Source organism: Phalacrocorax carbo, chromosome 12, assembly GCF_963921805.1.
Source record: "Phalacrocorax carbo chromosome 12, bPhaCar2.1, whole genome shotgun sequence".
NCBI lineage: Eukaryota > Metazoa > Chordata > Aves > Suliformes > Phalacrocoracidae > Phalacrocorax > Phalacrocorax carbo.
This window is the reverse complement of record NC_087524.1, coordinates 2,883,643-2,908,883: the sequence shown is the minus strand read 5'-3', so window position 1 is coordinate 2,908,883 and position 25,241 is coordinate 2,883,643. Positions and strand designations below refer to the sequence as shown.

Here is a 25,241-nt window from a genome sequence, read left to right as displayed (position 1 = left end):
TAAAAGTACATCCTTCTCCAAAAACTGGTCTCCCCAAAACTGAAGCTAGTCATCAACAAAACCTGACTTTTCAATTGAATAAAAATTAAAAGTAAAAAATGCATTTTCCCTCTTCAGCAAGTCATTGCACAGTCTCAGCTACTTCAAGACTGAAATGGGATTGGAACTGCTGCTCTCACGGAGCATTTGCAACACATCTGTCAGAAAGAAACCAAGGTGTCTTTTTGAAACACAGGACTTCTGCTCCCAGGTAGCAGTATACTAGGCAAGGTTCACCTGAAACTGAACTATTTCTTTCAAGTAAATAAATTAATAAAAATCACAGAACAAAATCCTTTGGGTTTTTTTGTTTATTTGGGGTTGGGGGCTGGGGGTGTTGCTGGTTTTTTCAATACATGCACAAAGTTGCTGCCTCTCAATTCTACTCTATTTGTGGAGGAAAGTAAGGCTCATAAAATCAGCATTTCTTGCCAGACAGAATTAATATTTGTTGCGAACTAAGGAAATAAAAGAAAACATGAGGAAAGGAGCTGAAAAAACCAGGAATATTCTAGCTGAAAAGGCACTGGATGTGATTTTGCAGCAGTAAGAGTTGCCTAACCCATCCACCCATGAGGTTAAGATGTACAGCCGTGCTTAAGGAGGATAAGGAGTGACAACCCTGCCCGGCTAGGAATTTACAACATTACAAGCCAGCTTACACCATGAGTACAGATCAGTGCTAACAGAGGAGAAAATGCCCTTCTAAAATGCTGACATGATGACAGTAAATGTTTACCAGATAAGGATTTCTAAACATTTTCTATGCTACAATAAGCACCCCTAAACAGGAAGGCATAGTCCTAAATGCATAGCTAGACAAGGAAAATTAATTTATTGACAAATTTATAAACAATTTATAAATAAGTTTATAAATTACTTGTTTAAGAATGGACAAGTGATCAATGCAAAAGTGACAAAAGGAACAACAGTAAACAACTGATGGTTCCCTGCTCTGAGTATGACAAACAGATCCCCTCTCAAATGTTTCTTAGCCTTGACTTTGGGGGAAAAAAATTCAAAAGCAATAAAAAAAAATATTCCAGTAGACTAATACTATGACACCCAACTGGCCTCTGACAATCAGATACCAACACTTTGATACAGAACACTGATGCTACACACATCAGTGTATCAGCAATAGTGCAGCATTCACCTCTAAATACCAGGCAGAGACACCTCTGTGCCCGGCAACCTTGAAAAGTTTCTTCACAAAAGTCTCCTCCTTCTAAAAGCTCAGAAAAATCAAGCTGCAAGGCCAGATGATGAAAGGAGAGTAACAAAAATAATAAGACATCTGTTCTCCTAAAATAATTTGGAGCAGATAACCCATAATACTCTCTGCCAAGAAATCAGTGCAACTCTTTGTGAAAGATGATCCTCTACACACTTTATTTCCTTCCCAACCATTGCTTTCAATTACTTGTTCTTTCCTTGCTGATGGTGGCTTGTGGACAAGCTATTTCTTTCCCCACCAAGTGCCAGCTGTCTGTCAGCAATCAGACAAGCACCTACTTTTTGCTTCATTTTACTATGTTGACCTCTCTGGAACTGCACCCAACTCTTTTTTTGTTGTCCTGGGCTACAGAAGTGTGAAATAAAAAAGTGTGCCTATCAATTAATTTTCAATCAACAATATTTAAAAAAAAACAAGCTTTTTTTTTTTTCCAGATTTTGACCATAAATGATTTTCAGAGACCATCAGCTGCAGGAGCAAGGTCCACTGAATCATCTGCATCTGATGCAGAAGTAAGGGAAGATCTGTAAAGAACAGAAGCAAACTGAAGAAACATAATGACAAGAAATCCACAGCCACTTAGGAATATACATTGTTTGTCATTAAGCTATACACTTTTTCAGAAGAAAGCAGTGATAGATTCCTGTCCCTCTGCCTCAAAGAGGAACACCCCCTAAACACTTCAGAAAGGACTTGTTATACTCACTCTACTGCTAAATGAAAACGCAGGATAAATTTTAGAAGTTTAGATCATAACGTAGCAGAAAGCAGTAATCAAAGGTTCATAGCAATGCTACTTGTGCAAAAATTTAGCTATTCCATCTCACTACAGACCAGACCACTAATGTTCTGATTTGATTTTACAGGGGATCTTCCTGTGGGTCAGACACCAACCTCTAGAATCTGCTCTTTTCTAAGAACAGGCCTCATCAGCTCCATATTCATCTTTGAGCCTATAAAAGATCTGTATCGGAAAGAATATCAACCTGACTCCATTCCAGGATGTCTGCCTTCAGGGGAAATTCAAATAATATGGTATCAATGTAATCGGATTTTCTTTCTTCCTCTTAAGCCTGTTTCTACATGTTTAAGATTCTGCCACAAGTTCCCCGTGTCTGCTGTTGCCATCTGTCCTTCCTATTGCATGCTTCATGGTGAGACGCTAGCTCAAAAGCCAGCCATGTAATAGTACATTCTGACACTTTCTGAGGCACCAAGAGGGAAAATAGAAAGGGCACATTAAAATTACTCCCATCCTAGGCTTGAATCACAAGCAGATGACTAGCATTTCCCTCCTACACCTTTTCCTTCTACGTCAAGGAGTATCAGTGAGTAACGACCCCCCACATCCCAGGTAGCTCCTGGTTAGTGCTCTCTCTCTCCAGCCAACTGAGTAGGACCTAAAGCACTCTAAGACAAAAAGACAGAGATGCACTGGCATCTGCATGATCAAACAAGGAAAGGAAAAACAAGATATTAAAATTCTCCAAGGAGGGAGAGGACTTATGCAGAGTCCCCTGTTAAACATGAGGAAGCAAGGTAGTTTCTGAAAGAACTTCATAACACGTACAACTCACTGAGACGCGTTTCCGCAAGCCAGCCCAGGGGCTTAGCGCAAAGCAGAAGGCTGGTGTATAAAGGGAGTAAAAGTCATATGGGGAAGGACATGATGACTCAAAGCTAAAGGGCCAGATCCTCCACAATGTACTCCTAAATCAATGATGCAAGGCCAAAATACTCTAGACACACATCTGAACCCAAATACCTACAGAGCACCGAAAAGCTCCACTGATACATCTAAGAAAAGTGAAGGGGAAGAATCTCTCTCTTTGGACACAAAATCAAGTGTTAGGCTAATGATAAATTTGCATCTCCATTCTGAATATATTCTGTAGCCAAAATATCCTTTAGGAATTTTAAATCCCCTCTTTGTGAGCATTGCTACAACTCAGGAAATCACTTTCTACAACCTTAAAGCATATAAAGTTCAGCCCTATAAAAGGGAAACACATGGTGGACATGCATATACACAACATTGCCAGCCCCTTAGCAACACTCAGCTTGCCTCCTGGGGAATAGCTGTCCTTCGACCCACTGGTACTAAAGTTTATTTCTCATATGTCATGAGAAATAAACATTTTCCTGCTTTGCTGCCCAATTTTGAATTCCTAAGACTTCTGGATTTTATAGCTTCCATCACCTTTGTTCAGTAACAACTTCTGTCATTTGAAAGTTTCACTCAAAAAAATTATCCTTGCATAGAAGGCATTCTCACTATTCATACTTAGTTAATGATCAGTAAATCTGAAGTTTTTCTGTATAATTTCATCTTGCCAAGACTTGCTTACTTCATGTTCACTATATGGTGTTCAAAAACTAAAGCCACAACAGAAGCCAGAAACCTTGAGATCTGGGAATTTCAATTTCACTGTATATTTGAGGCAGGAAAGCCTCAGCAGAAGAATTTCACAAAAAGCCTATAATACATTACTTACAAGGGGGGGAGGGAGCAGTTTGGAGAGGCTATCTTCTACAACAAAGCTTATCTTTGTTGGGATGAATTTCTACCCTCAAAGCATTAAGCATGTATGATCTCCATGAAGCTTTAGGAGGAGAAAAGACAAGAGGTCTGAAAACAGCTCTAGGAAAAGCAGAACACATGGCTCTTGCTCCAAGCAAAAATGTTGCAACTTGTTGCCATGCAATTTTCAGCAAGCCATTAAAAAAAAAAATATATATACACACATGGAATAAGAAGGTGCTCCTCTACAGAAAAATGCCATACTCTCAGTCCTGACCCGACTTTGAAGAGCATTCTTTGAAGGCTGAGGAAGGAACATTGCCCCTTTGCAAAGCCAGAATTTTTCTGAGCTCATAAAGCAGTGGTGAGCTCCCAAGAGGGCAAAGTCTACCCTAGCACACGTAGTGCCATATGCAAAGAGAGATTCGTTTCCAGTGACAGGCGTGTATGCAGAGAGCAACAACTCTTCTGTCCAAATATAGCCTTGGTTCAGGAGGGACAAACAAATCCAGAAGCTGAAGGAAGTGATGAAAAGTGAAAGCTTTGTTCAGTAATAAAATATCTGTAGGGCCATTTGGATTAAAAGAGAAGGCCCCTTCTGAGGCTCCAGGTTATACACTCACTACCTTTTCAGACCCTTCTATTCATTTTGTCTTCATTGTCTTGGGCCAGGGCAAGCTTGTACTCAAACACAGCAAACTCTCCACCACGGGCATCACCAGATCCTAGCTGCAGCTCAGCTGTTTGCGTTACACTCACACCAGCGGGTGACCTGCTGTTAACAGACACCAGCATCTACCAGCTATTTCAAAGTCCTGCTCTGCAGCAAGATTTACAAGCTTCACAGGTCCATGCTCCATTCAGCGAAACGTTATGACTATCTGGAAGTTATTCCTCCCCTTTACTGTCATGGACACCAAACATTTCATAGCCCTGAGCACAGTGATCTCCCTGCATGCACAGTTCAAAATGTCCCTCTCACTACAGAGTATCACTTCTTATGTCCCACAGTGCTTTCATATAAACAGGGTGACCATGTCACTAACTTTTTTTTCTCACCTACCCACTAACTCCTTTTTAGAAAATTGGCTCAGCTAGGTAAGGAACAGGTGGGTCTCAGTTTGGTCACTCAAAACACTGAAAACTCACAAGTACAGATGGCTGAAATATGCCATGATTAAAATATGGTTTCACCAAAAAGAAGCTTTTATTTTCTTTCTGAAAGACTTACATAGTGAGAGAGTGTAAAAACACAGATTCCATACACATAAATACCTAAAGTAATTAAAGAGAAAACCAATTCTTCTGTACTACAACATGGCCACTGTTCATTTAAAGAAAGGCCAGGTGTTCTGCTCCTCTCAGTATTAAGCTCTGCCATTCTGTCACCCTGTACATTTCACACACTCTAGCAAACAAAACCAACCCATAAGGTTCCCATTCACTACAGAGCTTTTCCAGTTTCACCTAACAATATGGCCATCTCAGAAACTTTTGCCTGATGGAAGCTCTAGGGTGTGGGTAGGGCAGCCTGGTAACTAAGATGTTCTAGTTCTCAGCTGTGTACCTCACCTACAGTATGACCTTCCTCTCCTCATGCCACAGTTTCCCCGCCTAGAACACAACTCCTCTCTCAAGCACTAAAATTAGACATCAGCACTGCCATTACGCCAAAAATTCCTTCTTAAGACCGTACTCCTGCATTTCCCCTAACTGGCTGCATGCCACAGCCACATTTTCCCAGACTGAAACTGTGCTCAGGCTGCCCTGCGTAATAAAATAGATGAGGCAGACATGAAGTAACCTCTTCACAGGGTACTCACTTTGAAACATGCACCAACATACCCCTTGACTCCAAGAACAGAATTTAGCCATTCATGAAAGTAAAGCAGTGCTCCCCATATACTTTTCTCATGCTAACATAGCAGGCTAGTTAGATGAAAGGAGGACAAGAAACCGTTTTCCCAGGATCCCAATGGAATGAAGGTAATTATCACCTAGACAAAGGGATTATGCTCCAATTAACTCCACTGGCAGTTAGGGTGACCACAGAACGGACAGAGCAATGTAAATGTATATCCTTGGCATCTGCACCAAAGGCAACAAGGAGAACAGACCTTTAAGAAGAGTGGAAGGAAGTCCAGCAGCCTTCTCTGTTGCTCCTCTGGGATAAGAAATGGAGCCACCTGCTCATACTCTACAAACTGTCTGCTTAGAGTCTCCCACTGGAGAGTGTGGCTCTGAGGTGCCTTGTCATTGCTGTGATCAGGCTGTCCCAGCACTTCTGCTTTGTCTCCATCATCAGGGCTTTGCTCTTGCTGTCCTGCTTTGCCAGGTGACTTCTCCAGCTGCCACATGAGTTCAGCTGCTCTGTCCATGCCGAAATGAGACCTGAAGGTAAAGATATTGTGTTATTTACAGTTAGCATCATCTCTTACCAGCCAACTGCCCCACGAAACTAGACATTGAAAGTCTTAATTATTAGAGTTGGGGAGTTCAGAAGCATGGAAGTGCCGGCAGCCACTGACTCTTCCAATTCTGATGGCAAAGCTCTCTGCTCCTGGACAGGAGCATTACCACCTTGCAATCACATGAACAATCTCTCTCCCATGAGACACATGTGCATATGCTACACAGCTCATCTGGGCTTTGACAGGACAAACTGGTAAACCATGCAGGAAATCTGGATTCCAGCCTCAGCTTTGCCACTGAGCCCAATCTTCTCCCTATACTTCAGTCACCATAGCTCTAAACAAGTCATAACTATTACCATCACCATATCTCTAACAGAATAGCATTACCCAAGAGCCAGGATACACATTTCATTGAGTATGGACGCTATACTAAGCTGCACATCTCTGATGCATGCCCTACCTAGAGTAGGGTTGAAGCACAGGCTGGAATAGGAGCTGTGTGGAAAAGCCAAGGATTCCCTGCGTGAGTGTGCTGGCCCATACAGGCAGCCACATTCAGCTCTTCTATCCTGCAGATGTACAGGTCTGTACAAGAGGTAGGTATTTTCACTACAACTTTACCTGTTTTGCTGTTCCTCTAAACTGAAATGAATATGCCTCAATGAAGGAGCAAGGTGCTTCCAGCAGCCTCCTTTCCATCCTATTGAATATGCAATGGGTCCATCTCACACTATAGGTAGAGGAATCCTTCTGGTACCCTTATCTCAACCCCAAGTCCTCTCATCTACTTTCCAGGCCTGTTTTCATCCATAGTCTTCTGGGAAGGCACTGACACAGCCTTGAATCCACAGCAACTCTGCTCCTTTGCCTTAGCCTTCTGTGAGCTCACCCTGCTACCCAGAGCCTACATAATCACAATGCTTACACCAGTGGAAATCAGGCTTCTCCAGTTTCCATTAAAATCAGCCAAATGCTTATTGGCGTCTAGGACATTGTCTGACTACTCAAAATATGACACATAAATTATCATAGTGTGGGCTGGGAGTTGTCACCAAGATGAGTGTAGCTCATCACTTTACTTACCAAGTATATTGTCTTTTGAGACCCTAGAAGAATCTTTAACACATCATTACAACCCCTCAGAGGAAAACACCACTATACCTTCATTTCTAGGAAATAGGTTCCTTCTCTATAGTGCCTCTTTGACTGCCATTCTAGCTTGTCAATAAAAATGTCAAAAAGCAAGTGTAACTAAAAAAATTAGTCAGATCTCCTGCACTACCAATACATACAACCCTTAAAATAAATTTTGAAAAAGGCTATTGTGAGACTGGTTTAGAAATTATGAGCCAACACTAATACTACATTTGGGATTCTCTTCCTTTACCATCCATCAGCTATGAAGCTTGCTTACTGTTTGCATCCTGCCGGCTCCAAGTCAGATGAACAAGTTTCACTTCCACACTCACGGCAGAGCTCCATACTGCAGAGGTGAAGAGGGTGACATTACATTGTGACTGTGCACCACACCACCTGCAGCAAGCTGATGGTCCCAGCAGACACCTACGCTTGGATGCAAATGATGATCCTTCACACCACTGCAGAGGGTAACTTACTCTACCACAGCCCATACACTGTCCTTCATTAGGAGATGAAGGGCTACAAAATTTCGATCAGTCTCCAAGGATGTCAGCCTGAAACCTCCTACCACAGCAATATTTTGTGTTTTGCTGCTGTTGTTTTCCTTAATTATCTGTGCTGAGACAACACAGTCCTGTGAGCAGAAAAAGTGTGATGACAGTGCACGGAGTAAACAGGAAGATTCTGTTCCTCATGACTGCGTGGGAGTTATATTTGTCATATGTTATACTTAACCCTGGTATGGGATTTCAGCCCGCTTGAGTCATCATGAAGCTGCACAGAGTGTTGAGAAAGCCTGGGTACTGTTCTAGGGGGTTCAGTGAGCATAGTTCAGAGTTACTTTTTGCAATGAGGCTGCTCTCCCATCCCAAATGCCACCACTCTCTTCCTAAGTGAAATTTCTCAACTTGGAAGCTACTCTGCTACGCTGAAATCAGTGCTAAGAAGTAACTCCCTCCTAGTGTCTACATTCACCTTGGTCGTTTGTATAGAGAAGCCCAAAATCCTTTAGAAAAACATTTTACAGATGGTGAAACTGTGGCATGAAGTGCTGAAATGAAGTGCTTACGCTGGCCTCAGAAGGTCAGTGACTGACCAGTCAACAGCAATATTTGAACTGCACTACACTGAATGGCACTTCAAGAGTGTTTACCAATTTTCTCCCTTTCTATTCATAATTAGCAGGACTTCCTTGCTGGTGGCACAGCTAAGGCAAGCACTGCTGGTCACTCAAAAAATTCTCACTCTATGAATCTACGTAATGAAAGAATTCTTCCTCTCTCCACAGAAACTATTAAAACCATATACGCACACACAACTTCATTAATAAACACCTAATTGTAACAGACTATATAAGACATTTGAGTGTACATAGAAGTCTTTCATCTCCAAAAGTACATGAAAGCAAAATGAGGATTATGATTTGCCTCCTTATTTATGCCAGTCTAGAGTACAGAAGTCATATTAGACTAAGTATCAGTCCTCTAGTGTTAGACTGTTGCCTCCACTTGCACTATCTGCTTTAAATATTCCTTCTCCTAATAGCCTTTTCTTGCACCTACAGTTTCATTTGACTTCTAAATCCTTTGTGTTTTCTATTATTCTTGGAGGACAATGATTCTTCTAGATCAATCACAATATCACAGGGTCCAACATTCACGTGTCTTTGGTATTACAGATAGCTTAAATATTTTGAAAGTCTTATGTGTCCTGATCCTCAGTGTAAATTAACAGCTTATTTCAGTTTTGATAAGTTATAAATATTATTATTCACACTTTTTGTATTATTGTAAAGATTTTTAAAGATGGGAAAGTGAAAATATATCAAATAAATCTCGTTATCATTCAGAAAGTAGTGTCCAGTAACAAAGAGGAAGTGGAACTTATTCATGTATTTTCCCTTTTGTTCTAAATTAAGCTTGTGCAAAATCACACTGCAATGTGGCTACACCTTTTCAGACTGATAAGACAAAAGGGAAGAAAGGCCTGTCCAAAGCTGGCAGGACAGGCAGAACTCTGATACTAAAAGCTAATGGGCTGAACAAGCATTATTATTTTAGTGACATTTTAATTATATTTATCTGCGATTAACTCCGCCAGCAGTCCAAAGAATGATCCCATACATCTACAAAATCCCAGTTTGCACAAGATCAAGGAGTTTACTTATATATTTAAAAATCATTTCTTATCACAGAAGGGCCTCCAAGCAAGATGGTTGACCAAAATACAATCAAGTCTCATACCGAATTTCAGAGTTTAATCCACTTTTTATTGTAAGTATCTGCAAAAAAAATGTTAGATATTTGAGTTAGATATTGAGATTAGATATTTGATAGATGGAAATCTTTAATCTCCAAAAGTACATGAAGGCAAAATGAGGACTACAACTTTTCTCCTTATTTACTCCAACTGTCCAGACAACAAGAGGCAGATGAGACTAAATATCAGACCCATAGTACTAGGACTACCTGCTTAAAAATTTTCTTCTCCTAATAGCCTTTTCTTGAGTATTAAAATCTAGGATTCTGGTGAGTATCTGTCGTGGTTCAGCCTCAGCTGGCAACTGAACACCACGCAGCCACTCCATCCCACAGGGGTGGGGGGGGAGTGAGCGAGAAGAGAATCGGACAAGCAAAAGAACTTGTGGGTTGAGATAAGCACAGTTTAATGATTACAATAAAATTATAATAATAGTAAGAAGCATTATGATAATAATGACACTAATGTTAATATAATAAAATGGAAAAGGAAGGGAAAGGGGTAAAAAAGGGAAAAAAACCCACGGAAACACAAGTGAGACAACCGCTCACCACCCGCCAACCGACGCTGCCCCTCCCCGAGCCGCGATTGCTTCCTCCCTCTCCCGGCCAGCCCCTCCCAGTAACATACTGGGCATGACGATACATGATATGGAATATCCCTTTGGTCAGTTTGAATCCGCTCTCTTAGCTGTGCCCCCTCCCCTCCCGGCTTCTTGTGCACCCAGCAGAGCATGGGAAGCTAGAAATGTCCTTGACTAGTACAAGCGCTACCCAGCAACAGCCCAAAACATCTGTGTGTTATCTCAACAGTTTTTTTTTCCACGCTAATTTCAAAGCACAGCACTATACCAGCTAGGGTGAAGAAAATTAACTCTATCCCAGCTAAAACCATGACAGTATCAGAAACACACGGCTTAAAGCACCCCAAAAATCCACTGTGGGACACCTTTTTAAAATACCTCCTTCTTTTCCTTGGCAACCAAGATAAATCTGTTCATTACACAGTCACGCCAGTCAATCATTTTAAATGCTAATAACAGGGATTCCACTATTTCCCCAGGAAAGCTGTCTGGTGCCATAACAGAAGCAGTAGAAGGCATTGCTTGTTTATTTTATGAAACAGCTTATCTCACAAATTCTCGTTCTCTCCCAATTCAGTCACAAACTCCCTCTTTGTGGCTCATGCCACCCTGCTCACAGGGAATGTCAGTACCTCAGAATGAGCACTGTGCCAGTGCGTACTACTGTCTTACCTCTGTCCTTCCTGAACACCTCAGTTCTTCCTCCCCAAGCTCCCTCTGCCTTTCTTTAATTAGTTACACCTATCAGTCCTATGTCTAGTGATCGTATTTGATATATTTCATGAGACAAACCTAAAAACACCACTAAAAGGATTTACAGTTTGATCTTACTCTATTTATCTTCTCTGAAACGTGGGCTGCAACTAATTAAAACAAGTTGCAGAATTCAATATCCTACCCATCCTTGCCAGGTCCATTTAATTGTAAATTATATGGGGAAGGTATTCTCTCTTCCTAAGTTCTGGCACAGCGTTTTATACAATAGGGGTCTAACCTGGCTGGTACCTTGAAATACAAATAGTTGACAAAATACAAATAACAGGGGTTATAAAACACTTTTGAGATTAGAGGAGGTTGAATAGTGTTCAAAGAGTAAGCCCCATTCCAGTAGGGCACTGCTGCTACTTTTTAAGCATTATAAATATAATTTCAGCTTGTTTCAAGAAGGTGTGACACTATTGCTACCAAATAAATGAGTTGCATTCATTTACACTAGGACTTTATTTGTCCAGGTATGTTTTTACTTTTTGAGTACATCTAAGTTGGACAGGCATTTCTGCAGTACAACTTCACAAATTATTAATTCAGTTTCAAACACTTAACTGCATTTCTCTATTTTTGTTTGAAGACCATCTCAATGCAATCCAAAAGTAGCTATAAAACTGACTTAGGCTGTCTCTCGTGTGCTCACTCTTCATTTTTTTCTGTTTTAAAAAATAGCTTCTAAGTATCTAATTGGGAACTGTTTCTTCTCTGACTTGCAGATACCCTTACTAAGCCAAGAGAGAAGCACAGATATATATACACAGATATACTTGCTTTTGAGATGTCGTCGTCCTGGAAGTGAAGTAATGCCCCCATCTCAAGAGCAAACAGAATGCTTCTGGTCAGTCACAGATAGTATGGTTGCAACAAACTCAAAGGAACCAGACCAGGGCAATTATGATCATCTCACAACAGCAGCTCATTAGATAAGGACATGCAGCTGAACCAAGTCTAACAAGTCTACACTAGCATCAGCAACAGATATACCTGTGACACCTGCAATCTTATTATCATCTCTAGATTAAAGGATACAACTGAACTGCTGATCCTTTTTCCTCCATGTACTGCTGTTTAGGGTGAACTTTGGCTGAAACCTTTGCTTTTTGAAAATGACCCTACTGTAACAAGCCAATCGCAGATAATATGGCAGTTTCCTTCAACAGTTAACAGCCTGTTCACAGCATATCTCTTGACATACCTGGGCTCCTAGATATGGCAGCTCCTGTTGCAGTCAATAACCACATCCAGAGAAGCGAGTGTTACTGCTTCTGTTCTACTAGGCATCTTGGTGTATGCAGCAGCTCCCACTCTGCTGTTTAAACTTTCCACTGTGAATCACCTGATGAGCTGCTGCACTTATTTCCTGAGGAAAGCAGAAGTGAAGACCAAATGAGCCACATGCTCAGGCCCTGCCAAGCTCTCAAAGCAGCTTAGAACAAGTCAGCTTACACACAAACCTGGCAGGCATTGCATATTTCTCCCTGGGTCAAGAGTAACCAAGTATTACCCCCCATACCATATTCACAGAGAAAAGGGGTGTCGGGGGTGGGGTGGGTGTTGTTTCATTTTGGTTTTAGATTTAAGGTTTACCAAACTACTACAGGAATACAGCACTACAAAGCTCATGCTCTCCGTGCAACCTGTGGTCGGAGTCCTTCCTCAAACACAGTACTCTTAAAAGAAATGTTTGAGTGCTGAGGTAAATGCTACGTCCTTGACCCCTCTACTAAAATGGTCAAGGCAGCTACTCAGATCAAGAGCCAAACAAGCACTGTAAGCTCACTGACAACATAAAGGAGCCTAGATTATCTATGGTTTTGGGGGAAGCCTACTTCCTAGTTGTTTTGTTCTCCCTAATACATCTGAAAGGGTTTATAATTAGTTTTTAAGGGGAGGTGGAGTTTAAACATGTTTACACAGGAAATTCAAGTGTTTCCTAAACTGCTTCTCCCTAAGAATTTTATGGTCACCTTGAGAATCAGTGGGGCCATGGCCTTACAGTGACTGAAACCTGAGGGGATTTTGTCTTAGGTGGTTAACAGAAAACAGATGGCTTTAACATCTACTTCACACAAATGCCTGAAAAAGTATTCAGGAGGAAAACTTTCTTTTCCAGCTAAGGTAGGGCAATATCCAGACTGGAGACTCCTGATGTCTCTGCAGGTAGAAGCAGCAAATCTTGAAGGGACTGATTTCACTGTTCAATAGGGTTAATTAATAAAACAGGACAGCGATTGCCTATACACCACAAGGCTCTAAATGCAGCCATGTTTCTGGCATAGAACATTCCCAGAGGACTGTTCTCATCCCATACTGTGGAACTGTATTCATTGAAAGGAATATCAACAATAGAGGCAGCAACACAGTCATGATTTAGTTCATCCCTTTACAGGTTATGCCAGGAATTAAGCAGCTCCATAGCTTTGCTGCAAACAGAGATACACCTTCGATCCTGAGGAAAATACTCCACTCCAGCCTGTACACACAGAGGCCTTAAGTTGACCAGGGTTTGGAAAGCATTAGCCAAACTAAGTATAATCTACAAGGTGTTTTCAAGGCAGATGCAAAGTCACACTCTGAGCTACCCACACCCAGGGCAGCTCCAGTGGAAGTTGTCTTTGGAGGCTTTACTGAGCCCACTGAGTAGCCACACGCAGGCCTGGCTGAGCTCAGCGCTGTGCCGATGGGGCTGCGAGGCCTCTGGGCAGCTCTGCGCACAGGCCAAGCAAGCTCACACAGCCGGAGGAAGGCTATGCCAACACATCCACTACTTTTCTGCCTTAGGCTGTTCTCATATTAGCCGATACTTTCCCAGTTACAATCTAGCCAAAACCACAGTGGTGAGATAAATGGCAGAAACACAGAGACACAGAGGAGACTATTGATACCAGCCCAGAGATAACATCATTGTTTTCCCTTTCCTAACTCAGAAACAAGCCTAAACGGGCTCCATTTCCACCCTTTTAGTGTCAGTTTAAGACCACAAAAGAGAAGGTCATTTGCAGCACCCCCTCCATGCTGTTTGATCAGAAAGGTTTATTTCCCAGGAGCCTTCCCTACCCAGTGGTGCCCCCCTCACTAGATGCTGTCAGGACTCAAGCAGCCACACAGTCATTAGCAGATTTCTAATCCACATAGCAGAGGAAGCATCATTTCTCTTTTTCCTTCTGCGCTAACTGCTGAAGGGGCCGAAAGTCCAGAGTTTCAACATGCCCTTCCACTTAATCTCTGCTTCACTGGAGCAAAACAACTGTAACCAAATTATCTGTGGTAAAAATATCTCAAAGGGTAAAGACAAGCTAATAGCTGAGGTAATAGGAGGTGGTGCCACAATGCCCTTTGTCAGTTTGAGCTCTTATTTTAATAACCACTTCCATTGTGCCTCCACCTACAAAAACTGAGAGAAAAATCCTTCCTTTCTTCATCCTTTTTCCCCGCAGTCTCAGAGGGAAAAAAGGCACGTGTTCCTTACGTACTTGCATTTACATCTATGTGCAGGGCACCTAGTTCAAAGGAACCGTCATCTTGGTTGAAGTTTTCTAGAAAGGGCACTAGTAACCTCCTGGACCCAAGAAGTAGCCCTACCACTACTGACTGAGAAACTGTCATCTGATAGAGGCAGCACTCTCAAGTAGATCATGTACAGCCCAGTGGAGATGAGATGTCCTGCCTGAGCTGGACATACAGTGGGCTTCCTGAGGCAAGGATCTGGAGATAACTGCAAGGTCCATCTGTCTCTCAGCATCAAATAATGTCCCTTATGTTGATCCTTATTAAGCTTCTCTCTTTTTTTGCCACTCTAACCTCCACACACAAGTGGAAAAACCCTGTTTCGTGCCTTTACAGTAATACTACCACCCACACTGAGGTATCTTAGTTATCTTAGTGCTCCAGAATGGCTAGAAGAACAGCACTTCAGTTTGAGGCTGGAGGTCCGCTACTGCAGGTTTGTCCTGAAGCCCAGCTTGCAGTAGATTTCAGTTGCATTAGATTCACAAAATGGGCTGACTGGTTACACCGAGAGCAAACATGTCCTCGGCAATTGCTGTGCAGTTGCCATTGCCTGAGGCTCAACTGCAAACCCGAATGGGACAGAACCTTGCCGAAAAGCCTGCATTTCTCCCTTCAGCAAGTTTCTCTCCCTGTAGACTAAAGAAATAAAATGCAGCTGATTTTGCTGAGCCAATGCATTTTTCTGCTGCACATTCATAACCTTCAGTCTAGAAAAAAAGCCAGTTAAACGCACGGCCCTTTCAACACTGTAGTGCCCAAAAGTTCAGCTAACTGCAGGTTTTTTTCCACTCTTCATATTTGCTGCTAAAATTCAGCTATCTTCTTTCTTTTTTCTTGATAAAAAGATTGTTGATTTAAAAATGTTCATTGAATCATTTTTCATTTCTTTAACATTGTAAAGGGGAGCGGCCCTGTTTCTTTTTCCTCCCCTCTTTTCAGTGGCAGAACAGAAGCTGACAGAGAGGCCACAGAGAAAAGCAATGTAAAAATTTAAACTACCTGCTTAACCATCATTTTCACTCATTGCTTTTCTCAGTAAACCTTGAAATCTGCAATGAAGGAGGCATTCAGTTCCTTCAGCAAACCTTCCCAAAGAAGCGAAAGCAGGGGACCATGAAGCGAAAAGCCACAGGTCTGTGAGCTTCAGCATCTCTGTGCCTCCCCCCCGGCACATACATGAGGGAGGCCCGGGGCAGCAGGGACAGCCACGCCACTTCTTTGGCCAGGTTTTCCCTGAAGGGCAGAGCCCCAAGGAGGCAGGAATTAAAAGCCAGCTTCTGCCGGTTCTGCCAGGCAGCCCCCAAGTGGGCCAGGGCCCTTCCTGCCCAGGCTTGCCACCCCCAGGCAGCACCACCACCTCTGAGGAAGGTAAGGCAGCATTTACCTGCATATTTGTACACCTGCTCTGATAACTAAAATTCAGCTTTAAATTAATTAAATGGAGCTCAGGCTGATGAAGACACGAGATTGGTAGCTGGTAGAGACTTAAAGTGTAACTGCGAGGCAACGCTTCTCTGCCCATTGCCCTCCCGCACCCCTCGGGCCTAAGCACTCTGAGTCAGTCGGGAGGTCTAGTTACACCACTGACGACTCTGGCACCATGACTGAGTGGCTGTAAAAATGTGGGGCAGTTTGTAATGTCGGTGCTGGAGTCAAGCTCTTACCTTGTCTCAGGAAAGGGATCCATTTTCTTCCCCTGGGGAAGTTTCCACCTGAGCAAGGCCAGGTGGTCCGCAAGCCATCCTCTGTGCCTCCTGGCATGCAGCCTGCACCTTGACACTGGTAAGGTTTGATCAGTGGTAGCGGTGTTACATGACAAGGATAATTTTTCACATGAAATTCTGCTATTTCAAAATACTTAATTGGAAATAGGAACAAATTCCCTCCATCAACAAAAATCTGTAAATCAAAATGGGATTTTTTTCATATGGTTCTGTAGTTTAAACAGAATGAACCACAGTATATCCAACAGCCTGCATCTTAGGGGTCAGACTGGTGCAGTGGTTTTCCACCTTTTCCAATCTGTGCAATCCTGAAGTAGTTTCCTATGAACCCTTACACAGCAAGTGTAATTCTGCTGCTTGACAGCCCCTCACTTTGCTCATCTTCTGTGGCTCCTTTAAAAGTAGTCAGTGGTGGGGGGTGGGGTGGGGGAAATCACTGGACTATATAATCACAGAAATACCCTAACTAATTTTAAAACACTTTTTTTTTTTAATTCTATGCATAACTAAATGCCACAAAAATATTCTAGAGTTAGTGAAACAATATCAACTTTTAAAAACACAAGAAAAAAGAAACCACATTTAAAAATTGGTTGTAACAAAAGCGACAACATTCTTGTTTGAAAGTGCCAGAACCAAACACTTTGATCAAATGAACAGAATCTTTCCCCCCGGGAAGAAAAGACGTATCAAATATGAAAGTTCCTCTGGGAAGCTGCTATTTTGATTAAATGCCACCTACTGAATAGAAAAATATTGTGCAGGAAAATTTTTGAGGCAGCTTGGCTGAACGCATGATCTCCACACTAGAAGGCATGTTAGTCTACTGAAATTGAGGAAGTCGAAAGGCTAATGCAAAATATAACGGCATACCACTTCTCCCACCTCTTGGACCTCAGATTAACTTTCTGCTGCTACAGGATACAAAGGAATTAATTCTTTTCATAATCAGCTCAAAAGCTGTTGAATGAAAGGATCATGATACAGAAGTTCTGCTGGAAAATTTTCACAAATATTTACAAAACAGAGAAGTAGACTTTAACACATAGCACCTACCAGAAAATACCACTCTCAGACACAGCCTCAGACAAAAGCACAAGATATAGTTACATAAACATATATTGACCAAGAGCTGTTTTCTTGGAAGATTTACTCTTCTCATTCTCTGCAGAAGCAGCACCAAAACCTCTGCAGACAACACCACTTTCTTAAGTTTCAGAAATTGGTCCTAGTTCCTGTTTAACACTGCTCTTTACTCTCGGCAAGGATGTTGCGGAGCTTGCACAGTCTGCAGCAACTGTCATCGTAGAGGAAATAAGGAGCCTGAAGTTTGAGCTAAACAAATTAAGCAAAATCCTTGCAACACAAGTATGAGAGAAAACACATTTCCATCTCTGATCTGTCCACTACTAATTATTATTATTTTTCCTTTTGCAGCTTCCAAGTCTATAAGCTCCTGCAACCTTACTCTCCTATAAGCTTCGCCCTCAGAGAGACTCTGCATGTATCCAGGAAAGCTGCTTTCACACAGTGATAACTACTCAGGTACCTTCAAAGAGCTAATAAGCATGCTTAAGAATATGTCACACCCTATTAATGGATAAGCCTGGCTTTTCCACAAATATTCTTCTAGCTCTCTGAACTAGACTCATGTATCTTCTCCTCTCTCTAATTCCTTATTTACAGAACTAATACTCCAGTTGCATTTGATTGCTAGCTTTTGCCATAGCATGCAAAATTCTGGACAGAAGGGATGGGGAAACTGATGAACGCAGTAGTTTTGCTACCTGATATGATCTGGTTTAAAAAACAATTCTTGAAGCTGAGTAGCTTCCCTGGAGGCTGTGCTTTCCTTTTTTTCTAGGAAAGGACTGCTTTTACGGTGTTCAGATAACTCTGTTCTAGGCTGGTAAATAATAAGAAAAACCTCCTTAATCTCTACCTAATTTATAGCCAGGTTCTATGCTAGTGTTTTCTTTTATGTTAGGAACTTGACCTATAAGGATACACAAAATTGCTGCTGTTGCTCAGCAGAGAGGTAATATTAGACTTGAAATTAAACTCTGGCACTAAACACGTAGAAATACTTTGTTAGAAAAACAAAGTAGAGCAACAAGAAACTAGCCATTGGCCCCGTGATTATTTGCAAGCTCACTGTACTCAGCAGAACCTGAAAGCACAGCTTTCAAATTTGAAGCAGGGGCTGCTACCACATGGAGTAAGGGAGGAACTGTAGAGACTGCAGTGGTCACCTTGCAGAGAGGCTCACCACAAGAGGGAAGTGCAACAGACTCCTCAGCGGCTATGTGTCGGAGAGGAGTCCCTTTTGCTATAATACCCTTCCAGGGCTGGAGAGCAGGGGCTCAGAGCTGACAAACAGGCAAATTCCTTCTGCAAGGTTGTGTGTTAGGGTGCCAGTCAGACACAGGGTCTCTAGGGCTCTCTCTGCCTGGAAAAACTGTCTCTCTGTAAGCAGGGAAATGTGAATGGCAGGCTTTACATGAAGGTCTGAGGCGGCTTACTCAGTAGCAAGGGTTGTTAAGCTGCCTAAAAAACAGACACCAGTCATGAGGTGAAACTTAAATAATTGTCTGTCATTGCATCGGTCACTACACAATGATTAGAGGAATTGCAGTTCCCTCTAACCTGAAAGAAGCAGAAGTCTGCCTTGTAAAAGTCTGGGACCAACATACATTCACAATATAATCTGCAAGGTCTGTCCCCTTCATGCCAACTATGTAGCAACAAACTAGTACCAGAACCAACAAACTAGTACCAGAACCTGTGCAGAGTTACCAGTGCAAAAAACATTGGTCAAAGTCAGTCTCATGGCTTGTGTTTTATTTTGCACAGCTGAAGGAGTAGTTCAGAGATGGGATCCATCTTAAAAGCCATCCTAAATGCACAGATGACAAGCGTATAACTAAATACTTAATGTAGGTTCACCAGGCCCTAGTGGTGTTTTTATTTCTATTTCAGTTCTTTTCCTTTTTCATTTCTGTTAAAGTTTTATATTCTATTTTTATTTCTTTTTATTTTTCTCAAATGAGATGAGAATAAAGAAGAAAAATTCAAACAGCCTGCCTTTGCCCAATGCAGGCATTCCTGCCAGACATATCAGAGCCTTTCTTTCCCACACAATACGGACCATAAATAGGAAACTATATCTTACAGCCTTTTAGCCTGTGCCCCAGACATTGCCTGGTTTGTGGGTCTCGGCGATTGCATGGGCACTACATTCTGAGCATCTTTTGTGCTGGTACCTTCCTCTCCGAGCGTCACCAGGTGGCAGTATGACAGAAGGGCTTTCCAGGTCTGCTCTTACATGAGGCAGCAGAAATCATATATAGCTGTAGGTAGGCAGTTAATTTTCATGTTGTAACTGCAGTTTCCATTTCTTGTCCTTAGTCCATCTTAAATAATGAGACAGGAGAGTATCACAGCCCAGACCATAACGACTGGCTTTCCTGTTTATTTACTTTCAGGAATTTGAGGATATAAAGGATTACATTTTCACACCCCCACCAGCCTCTAGAACGGACAGGTTTCGGTCAGGCACCCAGCAGAGAAGCCACTTGGAAAATAATGGTCTACTTTGACCCTCTCACTCTGGGGCACAAATTATACAGGTGTCAGCATGTAGCAGAGCAGATAAAAGGTTGTGAATGAAGAATGGACCTTTGGCTGGAAGCAAATTACTTGTAAATTGGGTCAGCTTTCGCAAGGGAAAAAAATAAAAAGGATATTTAATAGAAGAGGGTTTTTTCAATACTTTAAAAAGTAAACTACTTGATGCTTTCTTTTGAAAAGGGATTTTCATTTAAACATTGAACAAAAATATTAGTAAGGCTAAATAAAGCATAGCATAAAAGAGAATACCCTGAGAAAAATGTCATTTGTGGGGAGTTAATAATTTTTAGAAGGTTATTTGGTTGTTTTTAAACAACAAAAAATTCCTATTCATACAACTTTAATGAACAGTTCAGTTCTGTGTCTGTAAATCCAGTAATATAGAGCTTTTTGGTACACTTTTTTTTTTCCAAGCTGTAAATTCCCTACAGAAACACAAGCTTAGGAGCTGTCTTGTTAAGGATTTAGAACCATGGGGAGTTTTTTTGGTGCTACAAATTTCTGGTTTTCAAATGAAGTATCTCTGTGCAGACTCATTACGTTGCAGCTGCTATAAGTGGACAACCTCCACAGATTGTATCTGAGAAGACATTTGTATAAATACACAGTTGGATAGTCTACATAAGTCTGCTCCACTTAGTAATACTGGGGAAGGGAAAGGGAAGAAATATTTGTCATCTTCTAGGAAACAGGTATCCTTGTAAACAAGATGCAGATTACCACTTTTATGAGGATTATATCTGCTCTAAACTGAATGCTCGTTTTAAAAAACTATGATCCCTAAATTATTTTTCCCCACATGGAAATCTCACATTATTCTTTAAAAAACAAAAATGCTTTTTGCATTTTTCAGTTACATTTTGATCCAAAAATATTTACAGGAAGAAATTTTCAGGTCACATTTTTGCTTAATAAGTAATATTACTTTTATTAAACCCATTTTATTGGGCATTTTTCTTCCACACATCTTGAAAAGTTTATCAGAGAGGTCGGTATTCCAATCTCCATTTCACAGGCTGGAAACAGGGACATTAAGAATTGAAGTGACATACCCAGGGCCACATTGCCAAGCAGTGGCAGAGCCACAGATATTACCTGGACCTCCAAAATCCAAGTCCAGAAGTCATTAATCAGTACAGTTCTGTTTTAATGTCATTATTTTCTTCCCCTCCACTTAAAATGATTTGAAAGAGAAGAAAAATTGGTCAGTGTTAAAATAACATCACATCTGAAATTTTTAGCTCCCTTCATTTTTCACCTAGCCTCCAGTTTTCACCCTAGTTTCATTTTGAATCAGATCTGCCTAAATGACTATATTTTTCCCTGAGACAGCAGGAGGAGGTATGTTCCTGAGGATGCCAGCCTCAGTCCCCAGTGTCTAAAATATGCATCCACTTCTCTTTGGTTCCTGCCACTAAAAGAAGAAAAAAAAATCCATTCTGCAGAGATAGCATTTAAGTTTTAAATAATGCATTTCTGTATCTCCTCTCTGAATCAAGGACCTCATTTCTTCTAGGCCCATAGATAACAGATAGGATAAGTGATTGCCCAGGTTACTGCATTTTAATGCAGCTGATTCATGAGGTCCTGCAGCTCCTGACTAAAGGATATATTGCTGTCACTGTCTCAAAGGTGCAGGGAAGGTCTGGGGGTGTAGAGGAACATACGAATGAGGGAAAAATCAGTAATCTCTTCAGGCTTTCACACCCCACTGGTCCCAGGATTGTCAGGGAAACTCAAACAGATAAATGTTGTTGGAGATTTGAGTGAGGCAGACTGATGTCAAGTTACAAGTGGAGGCATAACTGCGTAAATAATACAATGAGAATCAGACACCTGGGCTGGACAGAACAGTTAGCTGGGACATGGTCGTGTAGCTTCCTTTGAAGCTTGAGGCTCTAAGCTTTGCTTACATACTGCAAAATCCAAACAACATGAACTACTCCAATAAATTCTGATCCAGCAGGTCAGTTAAGCGTGTATTTTGATGTGAAGCATGTGAGTAGCCTCTCATGGTTTAATTTAAGCCTTTAAATGCTTTTCTGTATTGGAATCAGGAAATTAAGTTCAGGGAATATCAGAATTCATTTAATAGAGAATTTCTGAGAGAAGAATCATCCATTTGAAAGAGGCAATGATGAAGGGAAGACCTTCAGCTGCTATTTCCCTGATGTGACAGGTTTGATTGTGTAGCAGCTCTGTTAGACCTGCGACAGTCTGAAGGTGATAGTGAGGCAAGGGTTGGAGAGAAAAGCGGCGTTTTGTTAGACCAGCAAATATAGCAGCAAAAACCACACTTTCAGACAGACTCACAAAAATGTTGGACCGAAGGGACTTCTGGAGGCTACTTAGTCCAGCCTGCTGTTTGGAACAGAGCTAGCATCGACACCAGACCGATCGCCATCATGCAAACCTCTGAAGACTGATCTTACCTGCTCTGTGGGTATCTGCCCCAGTGCTGCACCACCCTCCTGGTGGAAAAGTTTTTCTTAGGCTCCAGTCTGAGTTTCTAAGCTGAAACTTGGAGGCTTTGCTTTTTGTTTTAGCATCTGCCACTACCAAGAAGTGTTTGATTTCATAGTCTTTGAAACTGTTCTTTAACTAGCTGTGGGTTGCTATTAGATCTCCCATTAGCCTCTTTGCCAGATTAAGCAAGTCTGTTTCCCTTAACCCTTCCTTGTAGGTGATGTGCCCTAGTCCTCAATGATCTGAGTAGCCCACATTCAGGTATGACACAGATTTCAAGCCAAGTGCAATTTGGGAATAATTTATTTGTATTTACCTTAATTACATTACTCGTTATTTTACCAGGCTATAAGGCACAAATTCCAGTGTCATTGCCATTCTGTTTCAGATTAGAAAATATCTACTAGATCTTGTATGGAGCAGAAACAAATACTTCAAAGTCTCTCATCTTCCCTGGGGCATCTCCAGTAGATATTGCAAGGGTAAAAAGATTTCTGTCTGCCTCATTAATAAAGCTATCATCTAGGCACAAATTTAAGACAGGCACTCATTGTCCGTACAACTACCGTCCCTTCTATATGTAATTTATCTCCTTACCCTGTGAAAGGCAAATGAGATGCTATATTTGGAGCCGTCCTGCCTCAGTAACCCTATGTTTCCCTTCATTACTGAAGAAAAACTTTGCTTGCAGACATGTTTAGGAATACTGCAATAGCAAGAGAATTTCTGGTATTTAAGGGGGCATATAACCTCCATTCCTTGAGTTGCCCTTGGTGTAATAAGGATGATACCACAAAGACTAGTACAGAACAGAAAATATACAAATTTAAATAAGAACTGAGAACATGCTTTGTCTCACTGTTTATAATGCTTAGAGAAGTCTGGAATCTATGGACTTATAAGAGATTTGTTGTTTTTAAGAAAGTTTTTACATTTACAATCTAAGTCTTGCCTGCCTCCAATGTATGAAGGTGTATCACAAAACAAAGCTGGGAATCTTTATCAGATCATTCAGAATTGTCTAGCCTTTCCTTTCTCACCTCTTCAGTTCCACTGCCCAACAACTTCAGGAATCAGGAATTTCTGTTAAAGATTTTGCTTCCCATTAGTACAGAGCACACCCTCAGCATGGTCAGAGACCACTGTTTACAGCAAAACCAGAAGGGCCACATCAAGATCTTTGATGTTTGTCAAGTATAAAGAAAAAAAGGGAAAGAAAATACCAAGTCAGGCTTTCTTTATCTACTATGAAGAATAACATGTAATCTCAAAGTGCTTTTGCAGATCACGTGTGAAATACCAATTCTTCCTACCCACAGGGCACTCTCTGAATGAAGTGAAATGATTTTCAGGTATTTGATATAGTAGTAGGTGAGACCTTGCAGGGATATAGGTATGCTTTGTGCATGTTCATCACTGCAGAGGAGAAAAAAATTAAAGCCATCTTTGGCTGCCAGCAGTATTTCTGCTTGGTACATCTCTTGCCCCAGCTGAAGTCTATGACAGCTGTGTTACAGCCTCCTCTCAAGCTGTAGCTGCTCTCTAGAGATTCACTCTTACATCCTGAAATGAAAGATTAATTAGTCCTGACCTGTTTGTGGAACGTGACTAGAGAGGAAGGAAGAGTAACTTTCAAAGAATTAGAAAGATACCCAGAAACTGCCTAGTTTCACTCTGCAAAACATTCAAAGTTATTCTTATTTACAGCCTCCACCTTAACCCCCTTTCCTGAGTGTAATTCCATGAGATCATAGTTCTGTCCTCTCTTGGAAGCCCTGATGTGTTTGGCATATTCACTGCCTCCTCCAGGAAGCATTACCCCTGGGAAGCCCAAGATGCCATTAGCCTTATGCATTTTCTTAATTTTTAGCCAAACCTAAAGAAATTGTTCCATTTCTTATCTCTTGGCCTTAGATAATCCCTGAACTATTAATTTTCATCAAAAACACCTTTAAGCTTCCAGTTTCCAGAGCTGCCCCAGAACATGTGCACAGCCTTCTCCATCCTGTATCATCAGCTTACCTGGTACTAGAGAGGCCGTCTCAAAAGGAGAACTGGGGAATTCTCTCTTCATAATCTGAGTATTTCTTGCTATATCGCCTAAGACTGCCAGTAAAACCATTGGTTACTGGCAGCTGGAAGACCAGCAGCCCTTTTCATCTGGAAAACCATCAAAAGGCTTGAACTGGTGATCACTTAGCCTGGAAGCAGGGGTCACATCAAACTGAAAATCCTTCTGGTCATTAGATACCTGAAAAGTTGTCAATATATGTGCAATCTCCTTCAGCAGAACTCCCACAGTTCCTTACAGTTAATTATTCTAACTTGTCTTGCAGAGGCAATGCTGCTGCAGTTATTGATCGCAAAATGCAAACCATGATCCTTGTCTCTTTGGACCCTTTTCCATCAACTCCATTTTATACCATATGAGAACAGATTGTAACCAAAGTTGCAATCTAAATAAACTGGATCTGGATTTCAATGGTGCCAAAGTCCAGGGTGATTAGATCTTGGGCTTTGATCCAGACACATCTTTCTGATGAATAAAGAAAATATATCAATCAGCTAGTTACAACAAGTCCTTGGCCTGCAGATGGAATCAGAAGATGAGGAGGAAGGAAAAAGCATATGCTGTGTAATAATTGGTAGGTGACAGCATGCTGTGTGTGCAGCCTGGGGAAACAGATCCATTCAATCCCCCCACACAGATTCAGCAACTTCACTGGCCCACGCACTCTTCCGTCTCAAGCACCCAACATGTTTCATAGCCTCCAGCCATCAGCCTTGGCGCCAACAGATGAATCATATCTTCTGTGAGTGTCCGTGCTGCAGTAACTTATTATCATCCTCTGCATTTAGGTATCACTTGCCAATCCCAAGTTTCAAAACACTGCGTGGAGGTGGATGGGACCTGGGAATTAATATCTTGCTTGTAGCCATGGGAAATAAG

General features: G+C 41.5%; 1 protein-coding gene across 1 annotated transcript in view; it reads right to left on the bottom strand.

Moving 5' to 3' along the window:
* The window catches only part of WDFY4 (WDFY family member 4), a 144,442-nt gene extending 132,169 nt beyond the window's left edge, over positions 1 to 12,273 (bottom strand). Inside the window, exons 1-2 of the mRNA XM_064463735.1 lie at positions 12,157 to 12,273; positions 5,915 to 6,188 (exon numbers count right to left, since the gene is read on the bottom strand). Of these exons, the coding sequence (XP_064319805.1) occupies positions 5,915 to 6,175 (261 nt within the window). The 5' untranslated portion in view covers positions 6,176 to 6,188; positions 12,157 to 12,273. The remainder of the gene's footprint in view (positions 1 to 5,914; positions 6,189 to 12,156) is intronic.
* Positions 12,274 to 25,241: the final 12,968 nt, after the last annotated feature.